Source organism: Lemur catta, chromosome 23 (assembly GCF_020740605.2).
Source record: "Lemur catta isolate mLemCat1 chromosome 23, mLemCat1.pri, whole genome shotgun sequence".
Classification (NCBI taxonomy): Eukaryota; Metazoa; Chordata; class Mammalia; order Primates; family Lemuridae; genus Lemur; species Lemur catta.
Window position 1 is genome coordinate 3,116,477 of NC_059150.1, and position 13,924 is coordinate 3,130,400.

The following is a 13,924-nucleotide window of genomic DNA, read 5'->3' on the forward strand; positions in this document are numbered from 1 at the left end:
CCCAGTAGACTGGTGCCTGCTGTGGCCTAACCCCTCCTGCAAACCGGACTGCTCCCCAGCCTCTCTTCCCCAGGGGTCCAAAGGACCCTCTTCTGTAGCCCCGGGGCCGGCTGGGCCTGCTGGGCTAGGCCCTTTTGGATTAGGGAATCGGCGCCTGACTCAGGTTTCTCTGTCACTGAACGCCGACCTTGCAAGCATGAAATTGCCCTTGGGGTCTCGGAGGTCTTCATTCCTACGAGGCCACATGGGATTCATTACACGGCTGGTGGGGTGAGAAGGGCCTGGACTCAGGCTGACCCGTGGGCTGGACTGGAAAGGGGGAGGCAGCTGGGGCACAGCCTGGAGGGCAGCCCGATGGCGGCCAGCAGGTGCTGGTGTGACGCACAGGAAGGGGGGTGTCTGCCCCGCCAGCCCTTGCAGCCCCATCTTCCTGGGTAACAACCGTGCTGAGAGTGGAATCCAATGCCCCAGCCCCAGGCCCAGAAAAGAGTCCAAATCCCTGCAGCCGTCCCCACGGGCCAGCATGTGGTCTTCTGCCTTTCGTGGGACTGCCGTGGCATCGTGTGGGTGTACATGTGTGTGTTTGCATGTCGTTGGTCAGAACCCTGCGCTCCCAACCCACCTTCCTGGACCCCAGTGGGGGCAAGAAAAGACACTGTCCCGTGAGACACTGTCCCGTGGCTCACTCCTCCAAGGCAGAACCATTTTTACACCAAGACGTACAGGCAAAGGCAGCCTGCGGGTGAATCCGATTCTCTCTTGAGTCACACGGACTTACCTGGCTTTTCCAGGCCACGGGGCCTTGCCCGCTCAGCAGGGCACAGGAACGCGGGACGCTGAAGTTGGCCAGGATCTCAGAGAGCATGTCGTCCAGCTCACGCCATGTCCCCGTGAGGGCCCCAAGAAGGAGGCCTGTACGGACTCTGAACCTCTTGGTACCTGCCATATAATGAACTTCCCTCTTGCGGGGACAAGAGAGCATTAATAAATTGTGACCACCCTGTACCCCAAAGTTCCCGAGCCCTTTCCGTAAGGCACTGAGGAAGAATGAACCATGCACACAACCTGCCCAGGGCTGTCCTGCTGTGGGCATCGCCCGGTCGGGGCCGGCAAGGTCTTGCTTCTTTATCTCCCAAAGGCAAAGTCCATTAGGAGGTATAAGGTTATAGCACGGGAAGTGGGGTGGGCGCCCGGACTCCCAGACATAGCTAAACAGCCTTAGACGTTATCTGTGGTAGAGGATACAGGGGGAGGGTGGGAAAAACCATTGACCCATCTTAATTCCTTGGAGTCCTGAAATTTCCATCTTGCTGCGAAGAGGGGATCCAAGTATGACGTGGTGCAGAGAAGAGAGGCCCCTACGTAGCGGCCAGGTGGTAGTGACATGCTGACCCGTGGCTCTACTGGCTGCCCCGAGGCCTCAGGCAGGAGCTCACCAGCCACGCTGGGTGGGGGGAGGTGTGCAATAAAGGCTCCTAAAATGCCACTGGGCCCCATGTCGGGCCCTGTCCAGTCTCCACCTTCCCCTCCTGGGATGCAGCACTGAGGCCCACAGTGAGAAGAACACGTGGGGGTTATTCGATTGCCTTCCTGGGAGCTAAGCATCTGCCTCTCATTACCTCCTTCGGTCCCTTCTCCCTGCAGCCAGAGTGAGGGTTTTTTGTTTCGTTTTGTTTTTTTGTTTTGAGACAGGTCTCACTCTGCCGCCCAGGCTGGAGTACAGTGGTGCCATCATAGCTCACTGTAACCTCGAACTCCTGGCTCAAGTGATCCTCCTGCCTGAGCCCCCCAAGTAGCTGGGACTATAGGCACACTACCATGCTGAGCTAATTTTTAAACATTTTTTGTAGAGATGGAGTCTTACTCTGTTGTCCAGGTTGGTCTCAAACTCCTGGCCTCAAGCAATCCTCCCACCTTGGCCTCCCAAATTGCTGGGATTATAGGTATGAGCCACCATTCCCATCCCACCATGAGTTTTTTAAAAATGCAAATTGGATCCTGTCACTCCTTCAGCTTAAACAAACCTCAACAGCCCTTACAAAGAGATCAAACTCTTCAGTGGCCGGCAGAGCCCACCCGTCCAAAGGCCCCCCACACAGCTCTTTCCCTCACTCTCTGAGCTGCGGATTCCTTTGGAGCCTGCATCACAGTGTGTAGCTGGATATTTAACCCCTGTCTGCCTCATTAGACTGTAAGCGGGGTGAGGGGAGGGCCCTGTCATGCTTGCCTTTGTCTTCCCGGGGCTTCCACAGTGCCAGGGCCAGGGCCCAACCCAGGGTGGGTGTTCTACACATATGTGTTGAATACATGAAAGATCAGTCTCTGACACTCAGAAACGCACGTGGAGGACACGCAGATGCACACGCGTACACACACTTGAGCCGAAGAGGTCAAACACCTTCCGCCTCAGAGTTCATGCAGAGGTGGCTCCTGCAGAACTGGCCAGGTGCTGGTGTGTGCCAGCATTCAATGTCCTCCCCTTGAAGGAAATTAGCCCCATTTCCTCCTACTTCACCTGAACCCTCGATCAAGCCTTGCTTATTGGTGGCAACAAACCCGTTTTCTGCCCGGAGGGAGACAGCAGGTGGCTCTTCCAAAGCAGACCAGGTGGCCTTATCTCCCGGGCCTCACCTGCCCCCCACTCTCCTTGAGAAAATCTGTTACCAGCCATCCTATTTCCAATTTCCATCTTCCACCCACGCATCCTCAAACACCCGACCGCCTGTCCTGCCAACTGCAGCCCCCACCCCAGCTGCTCAGGTCCCCTGTTCTATCCCTGGAGAAGCTCCTGAGCAAGCTCACCTCCTCCAGAAGCCCTCCTGGCTACCCAGGTCCCAGGCTCTCTTCTTTCCTGGCCGCTCTCGGCTAGCACCTGAAATCTGTTGCCTGTTTGATACCCCTTTGAGGTGTGATTCCCAAGAGGGCAGTAACTTTATGTATCTGCGAGACTTATGGTCTCAAGGGACCAGCTTAGCTGAAAATTTAAGGCTTTGGATGGTGAAAATGCCCTTGCTGAAAGGGGTCATATAAATGAGGCATCAGGGGACAAACTCACCCGGAGCCAATATGGTTAAGAGATTAAAGCTCTGCAAAATGAGGAGTTGGATGGGCTGATGTCACAGGACCCTTCCATCTCTGACCTCCGAGGCTAGGGTGTTAGCCCTGGGGGACCCTGCCGTGCCAAGCCCGGACTGGAGGAGGAGGGAGGCGGGGTGAGTGGGAGGGGCGGAGGGAGCCGAAAGGCCTGCTGACACCTGCTGCAGCCCTGCCCGTCCACCGCAGTCCACCGAGCCCCTGGCAGCGAGCAGCAGCTGGACGCAGCAAGCAGGGAGCAGACAGGAGGCAGGAGGCCGGCTGTGCGCCCAGGTAAGTGGGTGCTGCACACCTGGCGGCCCACCCAGACCAGGGCAGGGCTGAGATGGAGACGCTGACTGCTCGCCGGAGTTCCGACTCAGGCAGGGGCGGCAGTGGGCGCGAGAGCAGCCCGGGGAGCACTCCTGGCCGGCTGATCTCACGCTGGGGTGCGTCTGTGTCTCCTCTAGATGACTCCAGGGTATCTGGAGGAGAGAATTTCAGTGCGTCTTGTCTGGATGGTTCTGTCTTGGCTCTGATTTCCTGGGCACTGCTTGACTTAGAGTGTGATATGGTGACCAGATTAAAAATATCACCAGCGGTCCGGAATAAGGACCTCAGGGCTGGGACTTGTTATATCTTGGCTAATAACATGGTCCAAGCAGTTGAGAGGAGCCCCATTTGGCTCTCCGTACTTCCATACCTCCCAGTTAAGGAGCTGGAGGTAGCAGGGACCTGGATCTGCAGGATGGAACCGCAGGTGGGGGCCAAGGGTCGGGGGGCATGAGTCCTGGCGAGGCCAGGGAGATCCTGCCCTGGGGGCTGGGGCTCAGAGTCTCGTTGGGAGAGCTGAGTGAGGACACAGGCTGCCGTTTGGTGCTGGGAAGAATTGGGATTCCTCCCCCGTGTGGGAATGCACCACGGAGGAGAGAACTCATTTCCTCCCCGACACCCCCCAGCTGAGACCACATCTCTCTAGTCTCCAACCAAACAGGTCCTTACCCATTTGTCATTGTCCTTGTACCGAATCTGGCTTATTTCTGAAGAGGATGGAGGCCCAGGGGTGAGACGGTTTCACATTGGACCCTAAGTTCCCCGAAGGGTTCTGCTTCCCTCTCCCTCCTCAGCTGGGACCTGTGGGCAGGGGCTGGAGGGGCAGAGGGGCACCAGCGTTACGTTTCTTCATGTGTGACGAATAGGTGAGTAATTGACGGATAGCTGGTGGTGCCAATGATGGGGACGATGACGAAGATGACGACTGAGATAGCCGTGTTCAACTCAAACTACTCCAGTGTGGGGGTCACAGACAGGTGCACGCTTGCCTCTACCAGGAGATTGTAGTGGGGAGTGGGTGGGACAGAGGTCTCTGCAGCCCCCTCCACCATGGCCAGCTGTGTCCTCCTCCATTGGTGGCTGTCTTCCCCCTCCTCCCTCCCACGTGATCCACGAGGCATAGCGGCTGTGACGCCTGTGACCGCTCCAGAACGCGGTTGGCGCGCCCCGGCATTCCGGCGCCCTGGGGTGCAGCGGCTGGGCTGCAGAGGGGATGCGGGGGCCAGAAGTGCCAGGGGTGGGCTGTTGCGAAATGGAAGAGTCTCAGTCGGAGGGAGGAATTTGCTCTGTCATGTGCGATTCTATATTAATAACAGGGCTCTTTGGGCAGGAAATGGAGTCCCCAAAATGGAACCGTTTGGCTATGCGCCAGTCACACAGGAGGTGGGATTGCTGGAGAATTCCTTCAAGATCACCTGCCCCCCAATTTATGGCTCTCATCCCATCTCAGAGCCAACCCCCCCGGCTCCCGTGTGGGACTCCCCGTCGGCCATAACAGATGGAAGCCTTTGAGAGGGCGTCATGGGGAGATGGTGGTGGCGGTTGGGAGAGGCTGGACAACTCTGGTGTTCACCTGACACTATAACTCACCGGCTTCAAAGGGGAGCAGATGGATTTATGGGGATCCCATTGGCTGGGCAGAGACGAGCCCGAGAGCAGCCAAGCCGAGGACTCTCCCTGCAGACCTTGTGATCTGAAGGATTCCAGACCGGGGAGCGTGGGAGGTGGAGGGACACTGGGGGCTGCCAGGAGGTCCCAGAGTTGGGGGAGGAGCCAGGAGGCCCAGAGAACGACCCTGGAAAATTCACATTCCAAAGTCAAGGGGTCAAGGCCGTTAAACAGCTGGAGGGATCCTGACTGGGTCTGATTTCCTCTGGTCTGGGAAGGCTGCGTCTCCCCCTCTGAGAGGCCGGCAGGCCCAGGGTCCCACCGGGAGGCCAGACCACCAGCACAGTGGGCAGGCTCAGCCTCACGGTCCCCTTTACCTGGGAAAGGCACCGGCTGGGTGACATCCTGCTCCCTCCCTGGTCTCTGGGAAATTGGTTTTCTGGGGCCAGAAATTGCAGGAAACCAATCAGTGTCATCAGTGGGGTTAGACAGTCTCCTGGGGGCGGCGGCTTCTCCCAGCTCCCACCCCAGACGGCGGCTGGTGCCCCGAGGTGGGGAGGGGACCGGTGAGACCAGCCTGACCTCACATGAGCAATTCTTTCTTCTGTTCTCAGGAGATCCGTTTCTGCCCTCGGAGGAGCCAAAGGGGAGGTAGAACTATGGCAGGTGCGAGAAGAACCATCCTCCCCCGCCGTCCCCAGGGTGGAGAGGGAGGAAGGTCAAAGATTTGGGGGAACTTAGCTGTCTCTTTGCTTTTTTCTAAGGTTTGGCTTTGGGTTTCGATTTGTTTTCCCCAGTACGAGGTGTGGGGCCCCCACATGGGCTCCTGCTTCCAGAGGGGGAGCCCTCCCCCCGCCCCCTTCCCCAGCTTGCCCCAGTGGCGCTCAGGGTCTTCCCGGGTGCCCCCTCCCCACTGCACAGGGGCCCCGTCTACACTGCGGGAGGCCAGAGCCAGAGTCCCACTAGAAAATTCAAACGCAACATCCACAGGTTGAGGTAGGATGGGCAACCCTGCCCCAGCAGTCAGAGACAGGGGGGTCTTGCTCCTTGGGTGACGGGGTGAATGCTCCACTCTGCTGAAGGGCCACCCAAGAGGGAGAAGGGGAAGGGCCATCTCCCCCTCTCCTGCCTTCTGCAGAGAAGCCCTGGAAGAAGTCCTCCCTCCCCGGGGTGAGCGTCCGGCAGCTGGTGGAGGAGGTCCCCGAGGGTGGCAGCACGCCGGACTTCGAGCAGAAGCCCATCACCTTGGCTCTGCAGGAGGGTGAGCGCCTGGGGGGGCGGCCGTGGGGGGGCGCGATTCCTGCTCTCCCACCTCCCAGCAGGCACCGTGGACAGTGTCTGGGCCCCTGTCCCTCTGTCCCTCACCCGGCCATGTCGCGTCTCCCTCCTGTACTTGGGTGGTGCCACCTGCCAGGATCCCTTGCAAGGACAAGGGGCCCGGGGAGAGGAGGGGGTAGAGATGCCATGTTCTGCTGATATGAGAAATATCTGGGGCCAAGGCTGGGGAAACGCTGCCCTGGGGAGCAGGGGGAGCCCGTGGTGTGTCCTCGTCCCTCCCCTCTCCCGGGCTCGAAGCCGCTGCAGAGGGGCACTGCTAGAACCAGTTGACTCTGAGTCCTCCCAAGCCTCGCCTCCGGGCAGCCCAGCCCCACTGGCTCACAGACTGGGCTCGGGAAGGCCATTCTAGAAGGCCACGTGAGAACAGTGCCCAGGAGCATGGTGGGAACAAAGCCTTGCTGGGGAAGGAGTGGGAATCCTGCCGGGCATTTCAGCTCACAGCATTCTGGCACTTTATTTTTCTAAGTCTGGAACAAGGTCATGAGAAACTGCGGAGGGCCCTTGGGCTTTCAGTCCATACAGCTCTCCGCTGGGATGATCCTGGGGGAGGCCGAGGGGCTGCTGCAGGGTGACAGCTCCCAGGCTCCCAGGCCAGGCCCGGAGTTGGGGCTTTTCTGAGGCGGGAGCCCTGGGTCTGGGACCAGCTCCTCTGAGCAACGACAGCCTTTCCTTTTCCCGGTTGTCATTCCTTTTTCCCCTAAGAGTCAACATGGAGCCCCCGAAACCTCATCCCCTTTCCCATCTTGGGAGCATCCTTCAGACTCCCCGGCCACCCACTCTCAAAGAAACGCCCCCCTCCCGCCCAAGCCCTCCTGGCCTCCCTTTTCCACCAGGGACAGTCCAGCTGCGTCTCTCTGTCACAGCGCCTGGGCTTCCACAATGCAAACTCAGGCAGGGACTCCCTTCTGGGTGTCTGGGCTCGGCTGCTTTGCACCTGACCTTGTGAGAGTCCGGAGTCAAGGGGACCAAGGCCTGGCACCCCTCTTGGAACGGGCAGTTGAAATATCTCGAGCAGGGGGATGACATTCATTAGAATCTCCATAGAGTGTACTGTCACCCTCCCCCACCTTTTCAGTCCCCACGTCTGCCTCTTCCTGCCGCAGGGAAAAATGCCATCTTTCGGGCTGTGGTCCGCGGGGAGCCCCGGCCCGAGGTGCGTTGGCAGAGCACCAAAGGCGACCTCAGTAATTCCAGCAAGTACCAGATCTCCTGTGCCCCTGGTGGCAGGGAGCACGTGCTGCAGGTAAGAACCGTAGCTCTGCCCTTGACCAGGGTCTACCCGTCTCTCACCGTCCCCTTGAAGGTCTCCTGGGCGGCCTGCAGTCCCCCAAGGAGTAAGAGATACTCCCAGTGGAAGCTGAGCCCATTCCACTCCATCCCGTGGCTCTGAGTGGCTCCAGCAGGCTCGCAGACACCCCTGCCGATAACCTGGCAGGTGGTGTGGACTGCAGCTTGAGGGCTCACACTTGGGAGTCACGCTGCCTGGGTTACGGCCCTAGGCCCACCACCTTTGGAGTCACTTCCCTCCTTCTACCTCTGTTTCCCCATCTGTAAGATGGGGTAATAATAGTACCTACATTAAGGAGTTGTTATGAGGATTAAAGGTTTATGTAAGGGCTCTACCCAGTGCCCGGCCTGTAGTAAGTACTCGATGAATCCTGGTCACTATTAGTGACATCACACATACCAACCATGGACCGCCTACCACGTGCCAGGCCCCGGCCCGAACATCCGACATAGAGTATATGATTTAACCCTGACCATTCGCTACTTTTTGAGGTATTATTATCCCCAGCTTACAAGTGAAGAAACAAAGTTTAGAGAGGTTCGGTAACGTGCCCAAGGTCCCACGTCTAGCAACACGTGACAGAGACGGTTTTCAGTCCCCGATCCTTCCGAGCCCTAGCAGTGAGCTCTCCTACTGCTCCACACTGCCTCTGATGGCACAGAGCGGCTGTATCCACCCCCTGTCCGGACCCAGGTTTTTGTTTTGGGGTCTGTCTTTCCTTTTAAAGACCATGAGCTCCGCGAGGACAAGGACCGTGTCCTGCCCGCCTTCTACCCCCAGCACATAGCCACGTCTGGGAAACGGAGGAAGGGGACGTGCTAGCCCTGTTCCCCCACCGTGGCCTCTCTGCAGATCAACAAGCTGACGGGGGAGGACACAGACCTGTACCGCTGCACGGCCGTGAACGTGTACGGAGAGGCCATGTGCTCAGCGAGACTCACGGTCATCGAAGGTGGGCTCCCCCAGCCCGTCTCATCCGTGCACGCGCGTGGCTTCCTCCTCAGAGGGCCCCAGAGGAATCGGAAGCCCTGTGGCTGGGGGGCAGAGGAGGAGGGGAGGGAGGGAGGCCCCCCAAGGCTGCCGCCGCCCCACCTTGGGCCAGGCTCCCCCTCAGCCTTCAGCCAGTGACACACTCGATCCACGTGTGATTAAAGAGGCACAGCCTGGCAGCCGCCCTGCCCTAGACGCTCTGAAGGATGTCCTCACAGCCCAGTGGAATGAGGTCAGGACCTGGCGTCCACCAACTCATCCGGCGGGCTTGGTTCTCCTCTCTGAGCCTCAGTTTCCCCACTGTGCAAAGGATGTTTGGTACAGGCCTATGTCAGAGTTGACAGGTAACACAAGGGCCAAATCCTCTCTCAGACATTTGATTTGCACAGTGCTTGAAATTTTAAAAATTAATCGTCAACTTGTAATAACGAAAGGTAGCTGTCTCTGGAGGAAGCAGATCCAGCGTCTCCGTTGGTTACGTTTACAGCTGGCCTGCCTGCAAGTAACAGAAAAGCCTACTGAGAGTAGCCCAAGAAGCAAAGATGTTTAATCACTTCACATAATGAGACGGGTGTCCAGGGCTCATGCCGCAGCTGAGGGCTGTCACGGGAGAGCCGGGCTCTTTCTGTGTCACTGCTCTGCCGTCCGTAGCAGGTGGTTTATCACGCACGGTCACGTGGTGGCTGCTGCAGATCCCGACTTAATCCACGCGCAAGGCAGGCAGGGGGAGAGGGCCCAGGGCCATCCGCCTGTCAAGGAAGCAAACGCTCCCTGACACTGCTGGAGCTCACTGGTCAGACCGTGCCACGTGGCCACTGCTGGGGGCAGGGGCAGGCGGGAGGCGAGTATTTAGCTTCCCAGCCTCCCTGGTGCAAGCAGGGACGAAGAAGAGGACATGGACGGCCGCAGGATTAGCCAAGCAGCAGGTCTGCGTGTTCGGCAGCATTGGGCCTATTCCCCGAGATGCCAGGTCCCAGGTGGAGTGAAAGAGCAGCTGCCCCCTTAAATGCCATTTGTTGTGGGTGTCAGTGTCCACTTCGCTGCCACCTCCCTGGCCCCTGTGGACGTGGGGCTGGGCCTCCCCTCCATGCAGTGATGCTCGGTGGGTTCCCTGCAGCCACGGTGGGCTCTGGGGTATCGGAGCTTATGATACAAAGACCGTCCACCCTGCTGCATTCCTCTGGCTGGGACAGCCCGGGCCTTAGAGGACAGTGGGGAGGACAGGGCTCTGGGACTGCGTCAGTTTCTCAGGAATGTCATCACTGTGTCTCGCCTCTCTCCCTGCCCACCCACACCAACTCCTTGCTGTCCTCCCTGGACCATCCAGTTGGCTTCCGGAAGAAACGGAAGAGGCAAAAGGAACCCCAGGAGGGTAGGTGGATTTGTCAGAAACCTCCTCGGGGCCGTTGGGGGATACGCTACTCCTTGTCTGGCGCTCCCCCCCCCCCGGTCACACCTCCACACACCTTGGGGGTCATCGCCAGCGTGTGGGAGAGCCGCCTTCAAAGGCTCAGGTGTCGGCATGGCCCACACAGAAGAGCCCTGCGTCCGCTCCCAGCCATCCCCCTGGGCCTGGGCCTCATTCCTGCTCCTTTTCCAGACCTCAGGAAGGAGCTGATGGACTTCCGGAACTTGCTGAAAAAGAGGTGGGTCTGGGTCAGTCCGTGGGGATTTTGGAGGCTCCCATGGCAGCCCCCCACCCCCGCCATTTCCACGGGCAGCTGGGCTGAGCCGCCTCCACCCCCACAGCAGGGAGGCAGAGTGCCCATGGCGGACGGGAGGGTGGGAAGAGCCCTGACCGTGTCATTCTAGACCCAGCTCGGCCACTTCAACTCTCTGTATCCTTGAGTTAATCGTCTCTCCTCTCTGGGTCCTGATTTCCTCGTTTGCAAAATGGGGTGTCCCACTAGAACAATGATTTGAAACTTTTTTTAAAGCAAAAGAACAATTCAACCCCACCCTTCTTCCCCCAGACATCTTGTGCAGAAAACTACAATATGAGACAGTAGGAGCAGAGTTTCTCCCGGAAGCTGGCGCTGTGGGGCGAGGCTCACCCCGCCAATCTCTGGGTCCTTCTAGTCCCAGAGATTCCAGGCTCTGTGTCTGTTTTCTCAAGTACAGATAGAGCAGCTTCCCAGGACTTTTCAGGGAGCCAGAGCCAGGTGGCCAACACCTGGGGCCCCTCTGGCCTCTGACCTGCTGGCCCTGCTCCCCAGGGCCCCACCAGCCCCCGAGAAAAAGGTGGACCTTGAGCAGGTGTGGCAGCTGCTGATGACGGCAGACCGGAAGGACTACGAGCAGATCTGCTTGAAGTACGGCATCGTCGACTACCGGGGCATGCTGCGCAAGCTGCAGGAGATGAAGAAGGAGCAGGAGGACAAGATGGCACAGGTAAGGTACCCTCGCCCCGCCCCACCCCCAACACCTGGAGCAAGATGCCGCACACCTGGAGCTGCCTGGAGGCAGGCCTCAGGAAGCCAGGCACGGTCACGGGCCCGTCTGCGTCTGGTCCCCAGTCGGGCATCTGGCTAAGAACCTGGGCTTCCGGGTGGCGTCTTGGCTTTGAAACCTGCTTCTGACAACTTACTAAATTCTGGGGCTTTGGAAAAGTTAGGGCCTCTGTGTCTTGGTTTCTTCATCTGTAAACTGGGGATTATGTGAATACTTACACCTACGTCGTAGGGTTAGTGGGAGGATGAGTGACGGAATGTACTGAAAGCACTTAGCGTAGTGCCGGACACACGGTAACGGCTTGACGTCAGCTGTCGTCCTCCTCATCACCAGACGTAGGATGCTCGTCTGACTTCTAAAGCCTTCCAGGAAAGGGAACTGCAGAGTTCCAGAGCCATATACACTATACAGGAACTTCTTTCCTCTAACTTAACTGGAGCATGAGTCGAATTTTTCTTCTAGAAATGGAAAACTAGTTTTCATTATCCTGAAAATAATATTTTGTTATCTCGAAGGTGGTTCCTCAAACCTCTCACCTGGGCCTCAGCTTTGCCTTGCCCAGGCTTTCCCATCCGCTTTATCACAGAGTTTCACACACAGCAGGTGTCAGCTGACGTTTATGAGATGGAAGAACGGATGAATGGAAACGCTCTACCATGTTCTTGCAGCACCTGGACAGGTTTCTTGGTCGCCTTCCCGGACCGATCTCTCATTCTGGACAACTTCCTTCCCCCAGGGGCTGACATCCCCCCACTGTACGATGGCCCTGCGTGCTCGCGGGGACACTGTGGCCCTGGCATTGGCACCAGGGCCCATGAGGGTTTGGGGTGCCCGGAAGAGAGAGCTCCAAGCCCTCCCCCGGTGGGTTTGTCTGTCCTTTAGTACATCAATGCCATCTCCAACTTGAGACACATCAGAGTCACCAAGGAGGGGGTCGCAACCTTTGACCTGGAGCTGGATCTCAAGGACTCTGGGAGCAAGATTTACTTGTACAAGGTGAGGCTGGAGGGCCTTGGGTGGGGGGATGGGGCAGGGGTGCTGCAGGTCCTGCGGGCGGGGGACCAGAGCACACAGGTCGCGAGCCCCTCATCCCTCGGAGTTACTGGTTACAGTTGGGTCGAATGCTGTTGTCCACGGTCCCCAGGGACCTTTTACCTCGCACCGAGCAATCGGGCCCCCAGCTGGGCCTAACGCCAGGGCACAGGGGTAAAAAGAGGGTTCTGAGAACGTGCACGCCCTTCTATCCGAGCTCTCTCCAGACTTGACACATCCCTGCATGGGCTCCGGGTGGGGACAGGGACAGGTCTTGGGGGGTGGGGAGGAAGGGCAGGGAGCAGCAAAGCTTCCCACTAGTTCTGTAGCCAAACACCAGCTATGTGACTTCAGACAAGATACATACCTTCCTGTGCCTCAGTTTCCTCATTTTCGACCTGTCTTACTGCGTATTGAAATGCTACATGAGAGAATGCACGATTCACCCCTCCCCTCACCTCTGCTCACCCCTGCTGCTCTCCCCCTGCCTCACTGACCTCGCCCCTGGTCCCTGCTGCAGCTGTTCCCTCCGCAGGGCGTGCTGTTCCTGGACCCACAGGGCTGATTCCCTGCGCAGCAGCGAGGCTCTGCCTTGTCACCGTGTGACGCCGCTGTTTCCTCAGCCCCGCCCTGGCACCCCTGAACCCCATACCACTCTCCCTCTCCCCACCAGTTCTATTTCTTGCCAACATAAATTATTTACTTATCTACGATGTTTGTCTCCCCCACAGGATTTTAGTCCTGAGGGGAGAAATCTTTGTTTTGTCCGCTGATGTGTCCCTAGTACCTAACACAGCGCCTGGCACACAGCAGGCCCCTCAGTGTTAGCTATTGTTCCTACTCAGCAAGCAGCAAACCTTTCCAGGGCTTAGTTAAAGTGGGTGTGCATACAGATTGCTGGGTTTGGTAGAGCCTTAACGCTATCTGGTGGCATTCTCTGAAAGTTCCCCTCGGGGGATAAATGTGGGGGGGCCGGGGACCCCAGGCACTGGTTTTGGCCCCCTGGCCCCCCCTGCCAACCTCGCGGGGCTGTAGGTAGTGACTGTACTCGCAGCCTGAGCCGGAACCTCTGCGGTCTGAGGTGCCCCCTTGCATGACACTTGCAGGTTTTTACTAAGAGTCACAGACGTTCTGGAGCAGGTATCCCAGCCGCCTCTCAGTCCCAGCTGCCGTGCTGTCCACCATCCCCTCACCTTTACTGTCCCAGGAATACGTTGTCCGGTGCCTGTGGCGGGAAACTGCTGGTTGTAGCCGAGTGGGATCGGGGCAGGAAGCCCCGGGGACCCGCAGAGGCCCTGAGCTGCCCCCTCTTCCTTTCTCTGGTCTCAGGATGGCGAGATGGTCCCCTATGGCTTCGACAACCTGACCAAGCACTGTCTGCGCCGGCTGGGGAAGCGCTACCACTTCCAAATCCGGGACCTGAGGCCCGAGGACTCCGGCATTTACCAGGTCAAGGTGGAGGATACCGTCGTCTTCTCCACGGAGCTGGAGGCCGGTGGTGAGTGGTCTTCGCTGCAGAAGTTCGAAGGCGGAGCTCTGTAGGAGTGGGGTCCCTGCTGGAGCCGTGTGTGTAGATAAATGTGACACGCCTCCCTGCTGCAAAGACAGCTGGGAGAGGCATGCACAGCCAGGTGGTTACGATGTGCTTTGTTTTCCAAAAGCCTTGGTCCAAGTTCTGTCATCTCTTGGTGCTGAGCTGGGCAGTTACAGTCACAGACGTAGGACATTCGTGTCATGCCCGAGCTCACGGACCTTCTGCAGCAACCAATTATTTTCAGATCAGATCCAAACTCTCTGCACAGCCTCTAGCCA

The 13,924-nt window shown here is 58.3% G+C and overlaps 1 protein-coding gene across 1 annotated transcript in view; it reads left to right on the top strand.

Annotated features, from left to right (window-relative positions):
• Positions 1 to 3,282: 3,282 nt before the first annotated feature.
• The window catches only part of IGFN1 (immunoglobulin like and fibronectin type III domain containing 1), a 31,219-nt gene continuing 20,577 nt past the window's right edge, over positions 3,283 to 13,924 (top strand). The window contains exons 1-10 of the mRNA XM_045536190.1: positions 3,283 to 3,366; positions 5,628 to 5,679; positions 6,152 to 6,274; positions 7,455 to 7,594; positions 8,492 to 8,591; positions 9,957 to 10,001; positions 10,230 to 10,275; positions 10,846 to 11,020; positions 11,963 to 12,076; positions 13,442 to 13,610. Of these exons, the coding sequence (XP_045392146.1) occupies positions 5,673 to 5,679; positions 6,152 to 6,274; positions 7,455 to 7,594; positions 8,492 to 8,591; positions 9,957 to 10,001; positions 10,230 to 10,275; positions 10,846 to 11,020; positions 11,963 to 12,076; positions 13,442 to 13,610 (919 nt within the window). The 5' untranslated portion in view covers positions 3,283 to 3,366; positions 5,628 to 5,672. The remainder of the gene's footprint in view (positions 3,367 to 5,627; positions 5,680 to 6,151; positions 6,275 to 7,454; positions 7,595 to 8,491; positions 8,592 to 9,956; positions 10,002 to 10,229; positions 10,276 to 10,845; positions 11,021 to 11,962; positions 12,077 to 13,441; positions 13,611 to 13,924) is intronic.